The sequence below is a fragment of the Sander lucioperca genome, chromosome 10, assembly GCF_008315115.2.
Source record: "Sander lucioperca isolate FBNREF2018 chromosome 10, SLUC_FBN_1.2, whole genome shotgun sequence".
Classification (NCBI taxonomy): Eukaryota; Metazoa; Chordata; class Actinopteri; order Perciformes; family Percidae; genus Sander; species Sander lucioperca.
In genome coordinates, this window is record NC_050182.1 from 9227132 (window position 1) to 9249631 (window position 22500).

Below are 22500 nucleotides of genomic sequence, written 5' to 3' on the forward strand. Positions count from 1 at the left end.
ACACATTTAGGTCTTTATTTTACTCCACTTTGTCTGTTTGCGTCGGTAGATTTCACCTAAATTCAACAAAAGTTGGCGTTCTAAATCATCGCGCTGCTCCGCGATCGCTGTCTGCACCCTGTCATCACATACACCGTTGGAAAGCTCTCTTTCTCCTCTACAATGCTGTCGGATCCAAATATGGTCATTTCCTTTTTATCAGCAACCAATCGTGAAAGTAAAAGGGGGGATTTAACTGAAAATGCGCAATCTCATTGGCTGATGCCAATTTCTGACAACGTGATTCGTTCAGAATCGTCACGTGACGTGCTCTGACATTTCCGCGGTAGCTCAAAATGTTGAAAGAAGTGCGTCGAAAACGGCCGAAAATCACCTCAGAGAAGAAGAAAACAGTTGTTATTAGCAACAAGACACAGAGGATCACAAACTAAGACAGCAGATGATGAAATGACTTCACATAGTACGTCGATGTTTAAACTATCGTTCAGAAAACAGGAGTGTTCAGACAGACTCTCTCTCTCTCTCTCTCTCTCTCTCTCTCTCTCTCTCTCTCTCTCTCTCTCTCTCTCTCTCTCTCTCTCTCTCTCTCTCTCTCTCTCTCTCNTCTCTCCCTCTCTCTCCCTCTCTCTCTCTCTCTCTCTCTCCCTCTCTCTCTCTCTCTCTCTCTCCCTCTCTCTCTCTCTCTCTCTCTCTCTCTCTCTCTCAGCAGTTTACAGAAAGTCATAGCCTACATGTCATATATTAAATATTTGTCACATATGTACCACACTGTACTGATTGCGATACAACACACTATATTACAAAACAATTACATTACACAACAGTTACAGTTTTGTATAATATAATTACTATATAATAGGCTACTAAACAGATCTGTAATGTTGGGATCCTAAGTGGTGTGAGTCCCTCAGGCTGTAGCAGGCAGATCCATATGTAGCTGTCAGTGGAGCTGCTGTCACCTCTCCTAGGAGAACTACCAGCTTCTCTTCTGGTCTTAACTTTTTTTGGCTATTTTTCCAAGGTGTAATTCTCTTAGTGAAGATAGTTTTTCCCAGTGGAGGAGGAAGTGTATCTCTGTCTGACCCAGCTGGTGGTCACTGAGCCTGTCTCTCTCTCTCTGACCTGTCTGTCTGACCCAGCTGGTGGTCACTGAGCCTGTCTCTCTCTCTCTGACCTGTCTGTCTGACCCAGCTGGTGGTCACTGAGCCTGTATTTAGTCAGGATCCGTCTCTTCTTTGTATCTCTGACAGTGTGAAGATAATCTGTCAAATAATAATTTAGTCTACTTTGTTTGCTTTCTCCAATGTTCTAAATATTGGTCTTTTGAATGAGTCATAATTAGTTTTGTTCTGTTGTGTTATGAACCAGTGCTGATGGGAGCCTGGTTAGTTATCTTCACCATCAGCTGACTGAGAGGACTGGTTCTGGTTAGTTATCTTCACCATCAGCTGACTGAGGGGACTGGTTCTGGTTAGTTATCTTCACCATCAGCTGACTGAGAGGACTGGTTCTGGTTAGTTATCTTCACCATCAGCTGACTGAGAGGACTGGTTCTGGTTAGTTATCTTCACCATCAGCTGACTGAGAGGACTGGTTCTGGTTAGTTATCTTCACCATCAGCTGACTGAGGGGACTGTTTTGTGGGGAAAAGTAAGCTGGAGCAGCAGCAGTATGGCCATCTCCACCTTGATGAAGGAGCCTCTGATGCTTTCTGTTATGGAGAAGTTGTGGCTTCAGAGCTCAGTTGTGACGGTCAATTCAATGAGAGAAACTGATAATCTCAGGACCTCAAAAGCTGAGGCCGTCACAGCTGCCAGTGTAAAACATAGTCTAGAGTCTAAGCACAGCTAAAATACATATGGTGCTGGAATGGACAGTTAGACTTTAAAAAGCTGTGACATCTACTGTTGGTCTTGTTCTGTGTCCATACAACTGTCCAGCGTGGGTTTTGTCTGCAACTTTGTGCATGATACGCCAATGTTAATTCATTGAGTTACTGCAGTTGTAGGCCTTATATGCCTGCCATTTTATTAAATAATCAATTTTCATGAGCTTGAAATATTCTATATTATTATCACTAAGGGCCTGAGCATTTATTCTGTTTTTGAGCAATTTTTCCAATAGAAATGTATTAAATTCCACTATTTAAATCTTTAAATGCCGTTTTCTCAAAATGAGTTTTTTATCATTCTCCAGTATAAACATCTCAGCCTATGTAGCACCTACGTACACCAAACTTTCCAGTTATACACTTAGTAGTATTCTGAAGATATTTACAGAGGGATTTGTTAATAAATCATTCCTGGCCTGATTTATGTGACATTTTAAGCTAAAAAACATGGCGAAAATCGATTTTTTAGGGCTATGGACAGTAAATTTTGATTTCCTAGGTAATGAAAGCAGATATCCTGAAATCCCTCTGTAATGTTGTTTTCATCTTGTGTGTAAACAAAATGAAAAAAGAATTTTGCACCTGGCTTTATCATATGTTCAGATCTATCTACCGAAAATATATGCAAAATCATGCATATTTAATGAGAAAATGCCTAATTTGCATAATTAAACATAAACATTTCAAAAACTTGTAATATATTTTTTTATATACTTGTGTAAGTAATCAACTGAGGAAGTTTCATGGAGATATCTATTATTTAAAGATTTTAGCCTATTCACCTGTAGTGTCTCGCCTTAAACTGTCCACCTGTCTGTCTCTCTCTACCTGTCTGTCTCTCCGTCTCTCTCTACCTGTCTGTCTCTCTACCTGTCTGGTCTGTCTGTCTCTCTGCCTGTCTCTCTTGTATCTCTCTGCCTGTCTGTCTCTCTCTCTGCCTGTCGGTCTCTAACCTGTCTGTCTCTCTGCATGTCTGTCTCTAACCTGTCTGTCTCTCTGCCTGTCTATCTCTAACCTGTCTGTAACCTGTCTATCTCTAACCTGTCTGTCTGTAACCTGTCTGTCTCTCTACCTGTCTGTCTCTCTCTCTCTACTTGTCTCTCTCTCTACCTGTCTGTCTCTAACCTGTCTGTCTCTACCTGTCTTGTCTCTCTCTCTACCTGTCTGTCTCTAACCTGTCTGTCTCTACCTGTCTGTCTCTACCTGTCTTGTCTCTCTCTCTACCTGTCTGTCTCTAACCTGTCTGTCTCTACCTGTCTTGTTTCTCTCACTACCTGTTTGTTTCTACCTGTCTTGTCTCTCTCTCTACCTGTCTGTCTCTAACCTGTCTGTCTCTACCTGTCTTGTCTCTCTCACTACCTGTTTGTTTCTACCTGTCTTGTCTCTCTCTCTACCTGTCTGTCTCTAACCTGTCTGTCTCTACCTGTCTGTCTCTCAGGATGAGCGAGGACTCTGTGGGTCTGAGGAGGATTCTGTCTCAGTCCACCGAGTCTCTGAACTTCAGGAGCAGAACCTTGTCCATGGAGTCTCTGACGGACGACGGTCAGTATCTATCAATCAATTAATCAATCAATTAATCAATCAATCAGTCAGTCAGTCAATCAATCAATCAAACAATTATCAATCCATCAATTAATAAATCAATTAATCAATCAATCAATCAATCAATCAGTCAATCAGTCAGTCAATGTGTATGTTTACCTGTGTGTACCTGTGTGTGTGTGTACCTTGGGTGTGTGTGTGTATCTGTGTGTAACTGTGTGTGTGTGTGTGTGTGTGTGTGTGTACCTGTGTATAACTGTGTGTGTGTGTGTGTGTGTGTGTGTGTGTGTGTACCTGTGTGTAACTGTGTGTGTGTGTGTGTGTGTGTACCTGTGTATAACTGTGTGTGTGTGTGTGTGTGTGTACCTGTGTGTACCTGTGTATAACTGTGTGTGTGTACCTGTGTATAACTGTGTGTGTACCTGTGTGTACCTGTGTGTGTGTACCTGTGTATCTCAGGTGAGTGGTGGTGGACCCCCCTGCTGGAGGACCTGCAGGTGGAGGGGAGCTGTGTCCAGGCTGACAGCTGGAGTCTGGTGGTGGAGCCCAGCTTCCTGCAGACGCTTCACAGAGACCTCATCAAGAAACAGGACGTCATCTACGGTACACACACACACACACACACACACACATACATATATATATATATATATATATATATATATATATATATATACTTCATCTACTTTACACACACACACACACACACACACACACACACACACACACACACACACACATATATATATATATATATATATATATATATATATATATACTTCATCTACTTTACACACACACACACACATACACATATATATATATATATATATATATATATATATATATATATATATGTATATATATATATATATATATATATATATGTATATATGTATATATGTGTGTGTGTGTGTCTGTGTGTGTAGAGTTGATCCAGACGGAGTTCCACCACGTGCGTACGCTGCGTATCATGGAGGGCGTGTACCGGCGAGGGATGCTGGAGGAGGTGATGCTGGAGGCCGCCGTGGTCCACACCATCTTCCCGTGTCTGGACCAGCTGCTGGAGTGGCACGCCAACTTCCTGTCGCACCTGCTCAACCGCCGGAGGGAGGGGCTAATGGAGGGCAGCGCCAACAACTTCACCATCCGCAGCATCGGAGACCTGCTGCTCACACAGGTATACACAGGTGATACACAGGTATACACAGTTATACACAGGTGATACACAGGTATACACAGGTGATACACAGGTATACACAGGTATACACAGGTATACACAGGTATACACAGGTGATACACAGGTGAAACACAGGTGATACACAGGTATACACAGGTGATACACAGGTATACACAGGTGATACACAGGTAAAGCTTTAAATGTGGGAAACATCTCCACCTGCTGGACAGCTGGAGTCATTACAGCCTCTAACCCACTAACTACTGTCTCTGTGTGTGTGTGTGTGTGTGTGTGTGTGTGTGTGTCTCTGTGTGTGTGTGTGTGTGTGTGTGTGTGTGTGTGTGTCTGTGTGTGTGTGTGTGTGTGTGTGTGTGTGTGTCTCTGTGTGTGTGTGTGTGTGTGTGTGTGTCTCTGTGTGTGTGTGTGTCTCTGTGTCTGTGTGTGTGTGTGTGTGTGTCTCTGTGTGTGTGTGTGTGTGTGTGTGTGTCTCTGTGTGTGTGTGTGTGTGTGTGTGTGTGTGTAGTTTTCAGGGCAGTGTGCAGACGACATGAAGAAACTTTACTCTGAGTTCTGCAGTCGACACCCGAAAGCTGTGAAACTCTATAAAGAAGTTTTAGCTCGAGACCGACGACTGCAGCAGTTTGTTAGAGTGAGACTCTCATTCCCCCTGCTCTGGCGTTTCCCCTCTCATTCCCCCTGCTCTGGTGTTTCCCCCTCTCATTCCCCCTGCTCTGGTGTTCCCCCTCTCATTCCCCCTGCTCTGGTGTTTCCCCCTCTCATTCCCCCTGCTCTGGTGTTTCCTCCTCTCATTCCCCCTGCTCTGGTGTTCCCCCTCTCATTCCCCCTGCTCTGGTGTTCCTCCTCTCATTCCCCCTGCTCTGGCGTTTCCCCTCTCATTCCCCCTGCTCTGGTGTTCCCCCTCTCATTCCCCCTGCTCTGGCGTTTCCCCTCTCATTCCCCCTGCTCTGGTGTTCCCCCTCTCATTCCCCCTGCTCTGGTGTTCCCCCTCTCATTCCCCCTGCTCTGGTGTTCCCCCTCTCATTCCCCCTGCTCTGGTGTTTCCCCCTCTCATTCCCCCTGCTCTGGTGTTTCCTCCTCTCATTCCCCCTGCTCTGGTGTTCCCCCTCTCATTCCCCCTGCTCTGGTGTTCCCCCTCTCATTCCCCCTGCTCTGGTGTCCCCCCTCTCATTCCCCCTGCTCTGGTGTTTCCTCCTCTCATTCCCCCTGCTCTGCTTACAATATTTAAACTGGTGTTGACTCTCTCTGTGTCTCTCCATCCCATAATGCTCAGCGTGCCTGTCGGGGTCCTCTGCTGCGTCGTCATGGCGTCCAGGAGTGCATCCTGCTGGTGACACAGCGACTCACAAAGTACCCCGTCCTCATCCAACGAATCCTCGACAACACCAAAGGTAACCTGTTTCTGACAACATTATGGGATGGATCCCTACAGAGATAGACCTTTTAGTTAAAGAGGAAGATCCTTTTTTTTTGCCCGTGACCCGGATGAGCGTGTGTCTGACAGGGTGGGGGGGCGTGGCATCACGATGGGGGCTCTCCATCATGATGTCAGATAAAAGTCCTGATTATTTACATGGAGTCTGGTGGAAATATGCTGGCTCTATACACGCTAGAGCCTGGATCGGGCCAAATTTTTCCGTCCGAACCTGGCCCGAGCCCGTCAGGCATTATGATATTTATGTCCGAGCCCGACACGAATCTCTTTTTTTTTTCTCATACTAATGACACATGTACGTTTGTTTGTGTGAAAGCTTTTATTAAGCAGCTGGAAGACATTCGGAAATGTCAACAGATGAGGTCATCAGCTCACACGGGGGAACAAGCTCACGTTAATCAGCTGTTTAATTTAAAATGTTCAATGTGTTAACCTTTCCTGATCGCTTCGATTCCGACCGTGATCAGAACACCAGGGAGACTCGTTACCTCCAGGGCGGATGTTATATAACGTTGGGGTTAAAATCCTGTTTCTGGTGAGACGATGAATGAATTTGGTTTTCAGTCTGGAGTTTATCTCAGACACCTCACACACTGTGTACAAAACTTAAACTTATTCACCAACTCTGCTCCGGTCACATCTACACGTCTGCTTCCTCTTTCTCTATCTCTCTTCTGCCCACTTTACACACACACACACACACACACACACACACACACTGAGCTCTCTTAAAGGAGCCACAGCACCATTTTACAACAAATGCCTTATCACGCTGATGTGACCGAGCCCGGCCCGAACCCGACCATCATTTCTAAATATCTGTCCGAACCCGGCCCGGCCTGTCGGGTCAGGTATCCATGCCTTAATACACGCTAAAAGTCCTGATTATTTACATGGAGTCTGGTGGGTTTGGTGATGGGGATTTCGGGGCTGTTTCATGTTAAACTAAAAAGATCTTACTTTGAAACTACCCTGTAATAACCCCTGACCCCTGTCCTGTGATGTCACCATGGTTACCTTGTCTAACCCCCTGCTGTCTCCATGGTTACCTCGTCTAACCCCCTGCTGTCTCCATGGTTACCTCCCCCAGGCAGCGAGGAGGAGGCCCAGGCGTTGAGCCGGGCACTGGTCCTCCTGAAGGAGCTGATCAGCGCTGTGGACCAGGAGGTTCTGGAGCTGGACCGGACCAGGAGGCTGCAGGAGATCCAGGCCCGGCTGGACCCGAGGGTCCTGGCCCAAGTCCAGGGTGGGGGGGTCTTCAGGGGGGGGGAGCTGCTCAGGAGGAGGCTCCTACACGAGGGGACCCTGCTGCTCAAACTGCAGGGCTCCAGGATGAAAGGTACCAGGACCTGTCTGTCTCTCTCTGACCTGTCTCTGTCTCTCTCTGACCTGTCTCTCTCTCTCTGACCTGTCTCTCTCTCTGACCTGTCTCTCTCTCTCTCTCTGTCCTCTCATCCTGGATCCCTGCTGCTCAAGCTGCAGGGGTCCAGGATGAAAGGTACCAGGACCTGTTCTCTGTCTCCCTCTCTGACCTGTCTGTCTTTCTCTCTGACCTGTCTCTCTGTCTCTCTTTCTCTCTCTGACCTGTCTCTCTGACCTGTCTCTCTCTCTGACCTGTCTGTCTCTCTGTTGTCTCCAGATGTGCAGGTCCTGCTGATGTCAGACATCTTGGTTTTCCTTCAGGAGAAAGATCAGAAGTTCATGTTCCCTTCACTGGTGAGTCACATCTCTCCTCCTCCTCTTCTCTCCTCCTCCTCCTCTCTCCTCCTCTCCTCCTCTCCTCCTCTCCTCTCCTCCTCTCCTCTCTCCTCCTCCTCTCCTCCTCCTCCTCCTCTCTCTCTCCTCCTCTTCTCTCCTCCTCCTCCTCTCTCCTCCTCCTCCTCTTCCTCCTCCTCCTCTCTCTCTCTCTCCTCTCCTCCTCCTCCTCCTCTCCTCTCCTCCTCTCTCCTCTCTTCTCCTCCTCTCTCCTCCTCTCCTCCTCTCCTCCTCTCCTCCTCTCTCCTCTCTTCTCCTCCTCTCTCTCCTCCTTTCTCCTCCTCTCCTCCTCTCTCCTCCTCTCCTCTCTCTCCTCCTTTCTCCTCCTCTCCTCCTCTCTCCTCCTTTCTCCTCCTCTCCTCCTTTCTCCTCCTCTCTCCTCCTCTCTCCTCCTCTCCTCTCTCTCCTCCTTTCTCCTCCTCTCCTCTCTCCTCCTTTCTCCTCCTTTCTCCTCCTCTCTCCTCCTCTCTCCTCCTCTCCTCCTCTCCTCCTCTCTCCTCCTCTCTCCTCCTCTCCTCCTCTCTCCTCTCTTCTCCTCCTCTCTCCTCCTCTCTCCTCCTCTCTCTCCTCCTTTCTCCTCCTCTCCTCCTCTCTCCTCCTCTCCTCTCTCTCCTCCTTTCTCCTCCTCTCCTCCTCCTTTCTCCTCCTCTCTCCTCCTCTCCTTTCTCCTCCTCTCCTCCTCTCCTCCTCTCCTCCTCTCTCCTCCTCTCCTCTCTCTCCTCCTTTCTCCTCCTCTCCTCCTCTCTCCTCTTCTCTCCTCCTCCTCCTCTCTCCTCCTCTCCTCCTCTCCTCTCTCCTCCTCCTCCTCCTCCTCCTCCTCCTCCTCCTCCTCCTCCTCCTCCTCCTCCTCCTCCCTCTCTCTCTCTCCTCCCCTCCTCCTCCTCCTCTCCCCTCCTCCCCCCTCCTCTCTTCTCCCCCCCTCTCCTCCTCTCCTCCTCTCCTCCTCTCTCCTCCTCTCTCCTCCTCTCCTCCTCTCTCCTCTCTTCTCCTCCTCTCCTCCTCTCTCCTCCTCTCCTCTCTCTCCTCCTTTCTCCTCCTCTCCTCCTCTCTCCTCCTTTCTCCTCCTCTCCTCCTCTCTCCTCCTCTCTCCTCCTTTCTCCTCCTCTCCTTTCTCCTCCTCTCTCCTCCTCTCCTTTCTCCTCCTCTCCTCCTCTCCTCCTCTCTCCTCCTCTCTCCTCCTCTCCTCTCCTTTCCATTTCCGGTGAGCGTGAGTGGTGGTGGCGGAGGTGCGAGTGGCGCGGAGTTGCGTGATTCAATTCAATTTTTCAATTCAATTTTATTTATTGTATCAAATCATAACAAGAGTTATCTCGAGACACTTTACAGATAGAGTAGGTCTAGACCACACTCTATAAAGCCCCAACAATTCCAATAGTTCCCCCAAGAGCAAGCATTAGCAGTGGCTATTGCGACAGTGGCGAGGAAAAACTCCCTTTTAGGAAGAAACCTCGGGAGACCCAGACTCTTGGTGGGCGGTGTCTGACGGTTGGGGTTATGACGGTACAGGATGTAGCGTGGCACAGCAGAGCATGGGTGGACGCGGTGGACGCAGCAGGACGTAGCCGGGCATTGCAGGGAATCGCAGAGCGTAGCAGGGTGTAGCAGGTCCATAGCCACAGCTGCACCCAAGACCCAGGTCTTGGTGTCGCCCTAATCCGAGGCGATGTTCTGGGCGAAGAAGAAACATAAGGACTCTAGCTAGGTGAGTAACAAGCACTTCTGAGACAGGATGTGCATAAAAGGAAACAAAAGAAAGAAGAAGGAACTTCCTCGGCAGTCTAGAATCATAACAGCATAACTAGGAGAGGCACTATATTATTGATGATACGATAGGTAAATCTGATGACTGTAAAGAGAAACAGAGAAAAGCAGGGGTGCTGTGTCTGCAGCTATACACCCTGCCCCGCCGGTCTAGGCGTTCACTGCAACTCCTCACTCCCTAACTATAAGCTTTATCAAAGAGGAGAGTTTTCAGTTTAGTCTTAAATGTAGCGACGGTGTCTGCCCCCCGAACCCAGATTGGGAGCTGGTTCCACAGGAGAGGAGCCTGATAGCTGAAGGCTCTGCCTCCCATTCTACTTTTAGAGACTCTAGGAACCACAAGTAACTCTGCATTCTGGGAGCGCAGTGCTCTAGTGGGACAATAAGGTACTAAGAGGTCCTCAAGATATGAAGGAGCTTGACCATTTAGAGCTTTATAGGTCAGAAGAAGGATTTTAAATTCAATCCTGGATTTTACAGGAAGCCAATGGAGAGAAGCTAATACAGGAGAAATATGATCTCTTTTCTTAGTTCTTGTCAGAACACGCGCTGCAGCATTCTGGATCAGCTGGAGAGTCCTAAGGGACTTATTTGAGCATCCTGATGATAAGGAATTACAGTAGTCCAGCCTGGAAGTAACGAATGCATGGACTAGTTTTTCTGCATCGTTTTGAGACAGGATGTTCCTAATTTTAGCAATGTTACGAAGGTGAAAAAAGGCTGTTCTAGAGGTGTGTTTTAGATGGGCGTTAAAGGATAGATCCTGATCAAAAATAACTCCTAGATTTCTGACAGTAGTACTGGAGGCCAGGGCAATGCCATCCAGAGTAATTATATCTTCGGCTAATGAGGTTCGTAGGGGTTTGGAGCCCAGGACAATAACTTTGGTTTTGTTTGAGTTTAACATCAGGAAATTGTAGGCCATCCATGATTTTATATCTTTAATGCAAGCTTGAAGTTTAGCTAACTGACTGGTTTCGTCTGGCTTGATTGACAGATATAATTGGGTGTCATCCACATAACAGTGAAAGTTAATTGAGTGTTTCCTAATAATATTGCCTAGAGGAAGCATATATAAGGAGAATAGAATTGGTCCAAGCACTGAGCCTTGAGGAACGCCATGGTTAACTTTAGCGTAATTGGAGAGTTTATTGTTAACATTAACAAATTGCGATCGATCAGAGAAGTAGGACTTAAACCAGCTTAGTGCGATTCCTTTAATGCCAACTAAATGTTCCAGTCTCTGTAAGAGGATGGTATGGTCAATAGTATCGAATGCAGCACTAAGATCTAATAAGACAAGTACGGAGACAAGTCCTTTGTCTGATGCAGTTAGAAGGTCGTTAGTGATTTTCACCAGTGCCGTCTCTGTGCTATGATGCTTTCTAAATCCTGACTGAAAGTCCTCAAATAAGCTATTGCTATGTAGAAAATCACATAACTGATTAGCGACTACTTTCTCAAGGATCTTGGAGAGAAAGGGAAGGTTAGATATAGGTCTATAGTTGGCTAAGACCTCAGGATCGAGGGTGGGTTTTTTCAGTAGAGGTTTTATCACAGCTACTTTAAATGACTGCGGTACATAACCTGTCAATAAAGACATATTTATCATATCTAGCAATGAAGTGTTAACCACGGGTAACGCTTCTTTAAGTAGCTTCGTTGGGATGGGGTCCAAGAGACAGGTAGATGGCTTAGCTGAAGAGACCTTTAGCATTAATTGTTGAGGGTTTATAGGATAAAAGCAATCTAAGTATATGTCAGGTCTAGTCGTTCTTTCTAGCAGTCTGTCAGTTAAAGGTGACCCATTAGAGGTTGGGGGCAAGAGGTGATGAATAGTATCTCTAATTGTTATAATTTTATCGTTAAAGAAACTCATGAAGTCATCACTACTCAGAGCTATAGGAATAGATGGCTCAGTAGAGCTGTGGCTATCTGTCAGCCTGGCTACAGTGCTGAAAAGAAACCTTGGGTTGTTCTTATTTTCTTCTATTAGTGATGAATAGTAGTCTGATCTGGCCTTTCTTAGGGTCTTCCTATAGGTTTTCAGACTGTCTTGCCAGTCTAAACGAGATTCTTCCAGTTTGGTGGAACGCCATTTACTTTCAAGTTTGCGCAAGATTTGCTTTAATTTACGAGTTTGGGAGTTATACCAAGGTGCTAGTTTCCTTTGCTTCATCGTCTTCTTTTTAAGGGGAGCAACAGAGTCTAAAGTCGTCCGTAGGCAGGCCGTAGCATCGTCTACGAAATGATCAATTTGAGAGGGACTAAAGTTTACATAAAGATCCTCTGTTATATTATGGCACGTTAATGAGTTTAGTGCTGTTGGAATATCTTCCTTAAATTTAGCTATAGCACTGTCAGATAGGCTTCTAGCGTAGAAGCTTTTATCTAATTTCGTATAATCGGGTAGTAAGAATTCGAAAGTTATTAAGAAGTGGTCTGATAATAAGGGATTTTGCGGGAATACTATTACGTCTTCAATTTTGATGCCATATGCCAGCACAAGGTCGAGGGTGTGGTTAAAACAGTGCGTGGCCTCGTGCACACTCTGACTGAAACCAATTGAATCTAGTAGTGAGTTGAAAGCAGTACTAAGGCTATTGCTGTCAACGTCCACATGGATATTAAAATCACCTACAATAAGTACTTTGTCTGATTTTAGGACTACACATGATAAAAACTCTGAGAATTCAGATAGAAACTCAGAATATGGACCTGGTGCTCGGTAGACAACAACAAATATAATTGGCTGTACTGTTTTCCGTGTTGGATGCTGAAGATTAAGAACGAGATTTTCAAAAGAGTTATAATTTAGTTTAGGTTTAGGATTAATTAACAGGTTTGAGTCAAATATGGCTGCAACTCCCCCTCCTCGGCCTGAGCCTCTAGGAATTTGAGTATTAATATGAGTGGGAGGAGTGGCTTCATTTAGACTGACATAATCTTCATGGCCCAGCCATGTTTCAGTTAGACAGAATAGATCAATTTGATTATCGGATATCAATTCGTTTACTAGTATTGCTTTAGAAGACAGAGATCTGATATTTAGTAGTCCGCATCTAATTTTCCTATCCTGTTCTATCATTGCAGTGGTAGTTGTAATTCCAATTAGGTTGTTAAGTATTGCCCCTCTTTTGGTTACCTGTGATTTAACTGATCTGAGTCGAGTTACAGACACTGTCTCGTTTTTTGGGGCAGGTTGTGGCTGACGTGAACTGGATGCTAAATTGACTGTTTGCAGTCAACTTCTTATTACTTAGGGGATTCAACACTTTGTATGGTCTATTGTTGATTATAACTGGAATAGTACTAGTACTACATGTTACCCTGCAGAAAACATTTTCAGATTCATTCACTTGTAAAGTGCCATTAGGATCAATACCTGGGGGGCATGAATCTGTGATATTTTCAACAGAATGTCAATACTTAACTTTCAGTGTGGTCGTTATGTTGTCAGATAGCAGCCTGGCTCCATGTCGGTTTGGGTGGAGACCATCATGTTTCAGCAGGCTGGGCCTCTCCCAGAACAAGTTGAAGTTGTCGACATAGGGAATGCCCAGGGAAGCGCAGTGGGGTTTCAGCCAGGTGTGGAGCCCGAACAGTCTGGACCATCTTTCAGCACCCTTTCTGTAGGTAGGTAGAGGCCCAGAAATGACGATCCGTTTTCCTGTGCCCATCAGTGTGGTGATGAGAGTGGTGAAGTCTTTTCGAAGTGCTGTCGACCGTCTCTCTCTGATGTCGTTTGTGCCCACATGCACGATGATGTTGTCGACCTTAGCGTGGCAGGAGAGGATGCTGGGAAGTTTGTGCTGGATGTCACGGACCTTGGCCTTGGTGATCAGGAAGCTTTTAAACTTTTTTTGTGGAGTGTCTGCTGAGGAATCGGTTTTTCGGTCGAGTGTTTTTTTTTGTTTTTTTTTTCTCGGGAGGCATGGCGTCCTTTGAGACGCCAGCTCCGACTCTTCGGCGGGGCGTGAGGATAGTGCCCCCGGAGAGTAATGTTACCGTGGAGGAGGTTCTGTTGGCGGTTGGTGAACAGGTAGGCTATGACAAACTGTCTTTTGCATCCAGAATGAACAAAGCAGTGGTTGTTGTTTATGAAGGACGAGCAGCGTGTTCATCAGCTGATTGAGAGCGGTGTGTTTGTCAGAGAGAGCTTTGTGCAGGTTCCCCCCCTCATCAGTTCCCTCCACGCGAATCACCGTATCAGGTGTTCCGCCGTTCATATCCAACGAGTTGTTGGAGAATGAGCTTCGGAGGTTTGGAAAGTTTGCCAGTGGATTTAAAACTGTGACTTTAGGATGTAAAGATCCCAAACTGGGACATGTGCAGTCTCTGAGGCGGCAGGTGTTCATGTTCCTGGACGCGCCCACACAGACGCTGGAGGGTCATTCAGAGTGAAGCTTGGTCACGGGTCTTATGTGGTGTATGCAAGCTCTGGACAGTTTAAATGTTTTGAGTGTGGAGATGTGGGACACAAGCGTTTTGCATGTCCCCACAGACAGCAGGCGCCGACCGATGGCGAGGCTGCGGCGCCTGAAACCCCAGCCGCGGATAATGCCGCGGATGGGGCTGGCGGCCCGGGGCCGCATGATGTCGCGCCCAGTGACGGGTCCAATGTAGCTGGAGCAGCTGATGCTGGGGGTGTGGCGGACCATCGCGGCGTTGCAGATGCAGCCGTCGGTGAAGCGGTTGAGAAATGTAAGAAAGGTAATGTGGAAAAGCAGAGCCAGTCTGAGCAGCAGCAGGTTTCGGCGCCAGTAGAGAGTAATTCGGAGTGTGTAGGTGCTGAAGCGCAGTCACAGTCAGGAAGTACTGTGGAGGTAGCCTCCACAAGTACCCCAAGAGGTCCCACCGTGACCACCACTGTTGAACAGGGTGTAGGCTTATTCAGCAGTCAGGCATCATGTGCTAGTGAAGAAATGGAGTATGATTCAGAGTCTGATTCTGTATCTACTGGAGAAAGTAATCTGAGCACAGATCTGTATTCATTAGAGGAAATAGATCGTTTTCTGAATGAAACATTTAAAAGATCTGTGAAAGTGACGGACTACTTCCAAGACAGAAAAATTCATCAAGTCTGTTGCTGTACTGAAAAGACTAGTTGGTTTAGACCTGTTGGATAAAAAGAAACGTTATCGCCTCAAAAAGCACATTACAACTTTAAGAAAGGAGAAAGGATGTAGAACTTCAAAAAGACTAAGACCTTCCAGTGATCATGACACTTAAACTTTGTTTCAACTTGTCTGTTTCTTCTATCTGACGTTTCTATGAGGAGCCTTAAAATAGGATCTCTTAATATCAATGGTGGGAGAGACAGGCACAAGAGGGCTTTAACTTCTGAGGTTTTTAGTCAGAAAAGGATTGATGTGCTGTTTTTGCAGGAAACCCATTGTGACCCAGCAGTGGAGACAGAATGGGGAATATGGTGGGAGGGTCCCCATGTTCTTAGCCCTGGTACTAATGTTAGTGCAGGGGTTGCTGTTCTGTTTAAGGCAGCAGTGAATGTAAACATTATATCTTCCACCGAAGTGGTAAAGGGACGCCTGCTGGTTGTCAGGGCAGAGATAGAGAGTTCTGTGATTTGGTTTGTTAATGTATATGCCCCTAATCAGGGAGCAGAAAGAGTGATTTTTTTCACTCAATTAAAAAATGAATTAAATAAGTACCATCAGGATCAGCTGATTGTTGGTGGTGATTGTAACTGTACTCCTGATTTCACTGTGGACAGGATAGGCGAGGAACCGTACCCACATTCAGCTCAGAGTCTGAATAGCACCATCAAACAGCTGGATCTGGTAGATACATGGAGGGCGAAACATCCACAATCCCGACAGTACACTTGGGTGAGGGTCATTAATAATAGGGTGAGTGCAGCCAGGATGTATATTTCACTAAATCTTAGCTCTAGACTGGTCCACAGTAGAATAACCCCTGTTGGCTTCACGGATCATCACTTTGTTTTTATAGATCTGATCATCTCGCCAGGTAAGAGGATTAAGTCCTACTGGCATTTTAATAACAAACTTTTACAAGACAGCAAGTTCTGTGAAACTTTTGAGCACTTTTGGAAGTGCTGGAAGAATAAAAAAGCATTTTTTAAGTCTTTGAAGCAGTGGTGGGACATTGGCAAAGCACAAGTTTGGGTTTTTTGTCAACAGTACACCTCCCATTCCACTGCAAAGATCAATGCAGAGGTCATGAAACTTGAAGCCAACATCAGAAGTATTGAGGAGGTTTTAAATAGAGACTCTGACCCTTCTTTAGGGCAGGTGTTGCAAAAGAGAAAAATGGAGTTGAGCTCTTTCCTGAATGAGAGAGTGAAGGGAGCCCTTGTTAGGAGTGGTGTCCTCCAGTTAAAGGACATGGATGCTCCAAGCTCCTTCTTTTTTAATCTGGAGAGATCTGTGGCACAGAGGAAGCAAATGACCTGCCTGCAGCTTCCAGGAGGTAGAGTAACCACCAGCCCGGGTGAGATGAGGAGCCAAGCGATGGATTTCTATGCCGACCTCTTTGGGGCCCAACAGTGCAGCATGCAGTGTCGTGAGGAGCTCCTGGAGGGTCTTCCTCAGCTCAGTCCGGACGAGAAAGCTGCTTTGGACTGTGAGCTAACTCTGGAGGAGCTGACAGCTGCAGTCAACCAGATGGCTACAGGAAAGGCACCGGGGATAGATGGTCTCTCCACAGATTTTTATAAACAGTTCTGGAATACAATTGGACCAGACCTTCATGAGGTTTTTATGGAGGGGATTAGAACAGGTTTTCTTCCTGTTTCTAGTCAGCGAGCAGTGTTGTCATTGCTGCCCAAAAAAGGTGATCTGGCGTTACTTAAGAACTGGCGCCCAGTTTCCCTCCTCTGCACGGTTTATAAGGTACTTTCCAGAGCATTATCAAACAGATTGAAGGATGTCCTTGAACTAATTATACACTCGGACCAAACCTATTGTGTTCCAGATAGATCGATCATGGACAATATTTTCTGTGTTCGGGACATTCTTGATGTGTGTAAAATGTATGAGTTTGATGTTGGTATCGTCTCTTTGGACCAGGAAAAAGCTTTTGATAAGGTGGATCACTCTTATTTGTTTTCTGCACTTAAAGCTTTTGGTTTTGATGATGGGTTTTTGTCTTGGGTTGGTTTGTTGTGTAATGGTGCACAGTGCTTGTTGAAGACGGGGGCAGGGCTGAGTCGGCCCATTCTTGTGCAGAGGGGGATAAGACAGGGTTGCCCTATATCGGGACAGCTATATAATTTGGCAATTGAGCCTTTACCGTGCAGGATGAGGGCTCGACTCAGTGGTTTTTTCCTGCCGGGGTCCTCCTACCAAGTATTGTGCGTCCTCTTACTGTGTTAGCATATGCAGATGATGTAAATATTTTTGTCCGCAGTCAGGAGGATGTTCAGTGTTTGCAGGATGCTCTGTCCCTGTATGAGAGGGCCACATCCTCACGGGTGAACTGGGCTAAAAGTGAGGCCTTGTTAGTAGGTCAGTGGAGAGATAAAGCGGTGCCCAGTTTGCCAGGGGGACTTGAGTGGGGGAAGGAAGGGTTAAAAGTTTTGGGAGTTTTTTTGGGTTCTGAGGGGTTTGTAATGAAGAACTGGAAGGGAGTGAAGGAGAAGGTGTGTGCTCGGTTATCTAGATGGCAGTGGTTGCTACCCTAGCTGTCGTATAGGGGAAGAGTTTTGGTTGCCAATAATTTGGTTGCCTCGACCCTTTGGCATAAGCTCATAGCTATTGTACCACCAAGAGGCCTGATGGAGGACATTCAGAGGGCCATCGTAGATTTCTTCTGGTCGGGGCGGCGCTGGGTTCGAGCAGCAGTTCTCTATCTGCCTGTAGCTGAAGGAGGCCAGGGGCTGGTGGATATTCAATCAAAAATTGCCTCCTTCAGAATCCAGACTGCTCAAAAACTATTGTACAAGGTTGGCCCCAGTTGGCTAGATACAGCCAGACTGCTGCTGAGGAGAGCTGGGCGTTTGGTATATGACAAGCAGCTTTTCCTCTTAAGAACTGAGGATATGGACCTTACTGGGTTGACATCGTTCTACGATTCTGTGCTGCAGGCGTGGCAGGTACTAACATTTTCTCGGGATGTAAAAGAAACTCCAGGAATGTGGCTTTTTGAAGAACCGTTGTTTTTCAACAACTTCCTAAGGACTCGAACATTGCAGTCAGCCAGCCTGAGGGCCAGTCTCAGAGAGGCTGGGTGTACTAAATTGGGTCACCTGATGAAGATGACTGCCGTATCTGTTGATGTGCTAAGAGTGAGTAGCAACATCACCTCCAGTAGGCTGATCAACAGGGTGCTGAATGAAGTTGGTGCTGCCCTAGAGCAACCTCAGCGACCTCTGGTAGAGAATCAGACTCTGTGTGATCAGTGGAGTGAGGGACGGGAGTACAGTTTCCCCTCTCTGACCATTACCCCATCTGTGGGGGAATGGCGGGAGGAAGCAGGCCAGCTACTGTCTTTCTCAACCCCTCACTTGGACAAGCTTCAAGATGCAGGGAAGAAAGAGTTATATTATACCTGCGTAAAGGTCCTGAACATGCGGTTTTTGGCTGAGCTGAAGGAGTCGAGGTGGACTGAGTTTTTTGGTCCTGACGTTTCCCCGAAAGGCAGTTGGTGGTCCCTGTACAAACTGCCCGTTGAAAAGCGGGCAGCAGACCTTCAGTGGAGGATTGTGCATGGGGCTATAGCTACGAACAGATACAGAGCACCCATCGATCCCGAGCTAGGGGAGGGGTGTATTTTTTGTCATAAGGCGGAAACACTAGCACATTTATTTGCTCAATGTCCTCGGCTGATAGATCTGCTGGAGATTATTAAAAGGTGGGTTCAGGGTTTAGGAGAGGTGTTTTCTCTGGGATTGTTCATCTTTGGTCCAAAATACACAAAGCACAAAAAGACAGTTCACATTTTATTGAATTTTTTGTTTGCTACGGCAAAATTGTCCATCTGGCTAACAGGCAGGAACCGGGCTCAGGGAGCTGGTAGAGTAGAGCCAGCGCTGGTGCTGGAAGGACTGGTCAAGGCCCGATTGAGGACTGAACATCTTACTACCAGATGATGGACAATCTGCTGGTTTTCATCGTCTGTGGGCTGTGAGGGGAGTGGGATGCTCTGTGGGGGAGGACGGGGAGTGGGATGCTCTGTGGGGGAGGACGGGGAGCGGGATGCTCTGTGGGGGAGGACGGGGAGTGGGATGCTCTGTGGGGGAGGACGGGGAGCGGGATGCTCTGTGGGGGAGGACGGGGAGTGGGATGCTCTGTGGGGGAGGACGGGGAGCGGGATGCTCTGTGGGGGAGGACGGGGAGTGGGATGCTCTGTGGGGGAGGACGGGGAGCGGGATGCTCTGTGGGGGAGGACGGGGAGTGGGATGCTCTGTGGGGGAGGACGGGGAGCGGGATGCTCTGTGGGGGAGGACGGGGAGCGGGATGCTCTGTGGGCTGTGAGGGGAGCGGGATGCTCTGTGGGGGAGGACGGGGAGCGGGATGCTCTGTGGGCTGTGAGGGGAGCGGGATGCTCTGTGGGCTGTGAGGGGAGTGGGATGCTCTGTGGGGGAGGACGGGGAGCGGGATGCTCTGTGGGCTGTGAGGGGAGCGGGATGCTCTGTGGGCTGTGAGGGGAGCGGGATGCTCTGTGGGGGAGGACGGGGAGCGGGATGCTCTGTGGGCTGTGAGGGGAGCGGGATGCTCTGTGGGGGAGGACGGGGAGCGGGATGCTCTGTGGGGGAGGACGGGGAGTTGGTGGTTAGTTTTTGATTAAAAAAGTTTGTATTCACAGTATTTTGTTTTCAATTTTTTTTGTTCAGTCTTTGTTGCTTTTGTCTTGTTTTGTGTGTGTTGGTTTCTGTGATTGTGAATCTTATCTGAAAATGGTCCAATAAAGAGACTTTGACAACCAAAACCTCTCCTCCTTTCCTCCTCTCTCTCCTCTCCTCTCTCTCTCCTCCTTTCCTCCTCTCCTCTCTCTCCTCTCCTCTCTCTCTCCTCCTTTCCTCCTCTCCTCTCTCTCCTCTCCTCTCTCTCTCCTCCTCCTCTCTCCTCCTCTCCTCTCTCCTCCTCCTCTCTCCTCTCCTCTCTCTCCTCCTCCTCTCCTCTCTCCTCCTCCTCTCTCCTCCTCTCCTCTCTCCTCCTCCTCTCTCCTCTCCTCTCTCTCCTCCTCCTCTCCTCTCTCCTCCTCCTCTCTCCTCCTCTCCTCTCTCTCTCCTCCTCTCCTCTCTCCTCTCTCCTCTCTCCTCCTCTCCTCTCTCCTCTCCTCTCTCTCTCCTCCTCCTCTCTCCTCCTCTCCTCTCTCCTCCTCGTCTCTCCTCTCTCCTCCTCTCTCCTCCTGTACCTGTCTCTCCCCCTGCCTGTCTGTCTGTCTGACCGTGTACCTGTCTCTCCCCCTGCCTGTCTGTCTGACCGTGTACCTGTCTCTCCCCCTGCCTGTCTGTCTGACCGTGTACCTGTCTGTCCCCCTGCCTGTCTGTCTGACTGTGTACCTGTCTCTCCCCCTGCCTGTCTGTCTGACCGTGTACCTGTCTCTCCCCCTGCCTGTCTGTCTGACCGTGTACCTGTCTCTCCCCCTGCCTGTCTGTCTGACCGTGTACCTGTCTCTCCCCCTGCCTGTCTGTCTGACCGTGTACCTGTCTCTCCCTCTGCCTGTCTGTCTGACCATGTACCTGTCTCTCCCTCTGCTTGTTTGTCTGACCGTGTACCTGTCTCTCCCTCTGCCTGTCTGTCTGACCAGGACAAGTCTCCCGTGGTGTCCCTGAACAACCTGATTGTCAGAGACATAGCCAATCAGGAGCGAGGGATGTACCTGATCTCCGCCTCCACGCCGCCAGAGATGTACGAGCTCCACGTTTCCTCCAAAGACGACCGGCGCACCTGGATGGGCCGCATCCAACAGGCTGCCCTCAGGTACTGCTATCATATACTTATACTGCATATTATACTTCATAATATACATACTGAATATCATCCAGCAGGCTGCCCTCAGGTACTGCTATCATATACTTATACTGCATATTATACTTCATAATATACATACTGAATATCATCCAGCAGGCTGCTCTCAGGTACTGCTATCATATACTTATACTGCATATTATACTTCATAATATACATACTGAATATCATCCAGCAGGCTGCTCTCAGGTACTGCTATCATATACTTATACTGCATATTATACTTCATAATATATACTGAATATCATCCAGCAGGCTGCCCTCAGGTACTGCTATCATATACTTATACTGCATATTATACTTCATAATATATACTGAATATCATCCAGCAGGCTGCCCTCAGGTACTGCTATCATATACTTATACTGCATATTATACTTCATAATATACATACTGAATATCATCCAGCAGGCTGCCCTCAGGTACTGCTATCATATACTTATACTGCATATTATACTTCATAATATACATACTGAATATCATCCAGGAGGCTGCCCTCAGGTACTGCTATCATATACTTATACTGCATATTATACTTCATAATATATACTGAATATCATCCAGCAGGCTGCCCTCAGGTACTGCTATCATATACTTATACTGCATATTATACTTCATAATATACATACTGAATATCATCCAACAGGCTGCCCTCAGGTACTGCTATCATATACTTATACTGCATATTATACTTCATAATATACATACTGAATATCATCCAGCAGGCTGCCCTCAGGTACTGCTATCATATACTTATACTGCATATTATACTTCATAATATACATACTGAATATCATCCAACAGGCTGCCCTCAGGTACTGCTATCATATACTTATACTGCATATTATACTTCATAATATACATACTGAATATCATCCAGCAGGCTGCCTTCAGGTACTGCTATCATATACTTATACTGCATATTATACTTCATAATATATACTGAAATCATCCAGCAGGCTGCCCTCAGGTACTGCTATCATATACTTATACTGCATATTATACTTCATAATATACATACTGAATATCATCCAGCAGGCTGCCCTCAGGTACTGCTATCATATACTTATACTGCATATTATACTTCATAATATACATACTGAATATCATCCAACAGGCTGCCCTCAGGTACTGCTATCATATACTTATACTGCATATTATACTTCATAATATACATACTGAATATCATCCAGCAGGCTGCCCTCAGGTACTGCTATCATATACTTATACTGCATATTATACTTCATAATATACATACTGAATATCATCCAACAGGCTGCCCTCAGGTACTGCTATCATATACTTATACTGCATATTATACTTCATAATATATATACTGAATATCATCCAGCAGGCTGCCCTCAGGTACTGCTATCATATACTTATACTGCATATTATACTTCATAATATACATACTGAATATCATCCAACAGGCTGCCTTCAGGTACTGCTATCATATACTTATACTGCATATTATACTTCATAATATACATACTGAATATCATCCAGCAGGCTGCCCTCAGGTACTGCTATCATATACTTATACTGCATATTATACTTCATAATATACATACTGAATATCATCCAACAGGCTGCCCTCAGGTACTGCTATCATATACTTATACTGCATATTATACTTCATAATATATACTGAATATCATCCAGCAGGCTGCCCTCAGGTACTGCTATCATATACTTATACTGCATATTATACTTCATAATATACATACTGAATATCATCCAACAGGCTGCCCTCAGGTACTGCTATCATATACTTATACTGCATATTATACTTCATAATATACATACTGAATATCATCCAGCAGGCTGCCCTCAGGTACTGCTATCATATACTTATACTGCATATTATACTTCATAATATACATACTGAATATCATCCAACAGGCTGCCCTCAGGTACTGCTATCATATACTTATACTGCATATTATACTTCATAATA

General features: G+C 46.6%; 1 protein-coding gene across 4 annotated transcripts in view; it reads left to right on the plus strand.

Annotated features, from left to right (window-relative positions):
• LOC116058489 (rho guanine nucleotide exchange factor 2-like) overlaps positions 1-22500 on the plus strand; it is a 49101-nt gene that overhangs the window by 13906 nt on the left and 12695 nt on the right. For 3 of the 4 annotated variants that reach the window (XR_004898500.1, XM_036006086.1, XM_036006088.1), the window contains exons 6-13: positions 3330-3433; positions 3893-4036; positions 4363-4613; positions 5137-5262; positions 5905-6022; positions 7157-7405; positions 7706-7782; positions 20320-20492. Coding sequence is in view for 3 of the 4 variants with exons in the window: in XM_036006086.1 (XP_035861979.1) it covers positions 3330-3433; positions 3893-4036; positions 4363-4613; positions 5137-5262; positions 5905-6022; positions 7157-7405; positions 7706-7782; positions 20320-20492 (1242 nt within the window). In the remaining variant the exon portion in view is untranslated. Of the gene's footprint in view, positions 1-3329; positions 3434-3892; positions 4037-4362; positions 4614-5136; positions 5263-5904; positions 6023-7156; positions 7406-7542; positions 7565-7705; positions 7783-20319; positions 20493-22500 lie in introns of all 4 variants that reach the window. The other variant, XM_036006087.1, reaches the window with a different exon arrangement.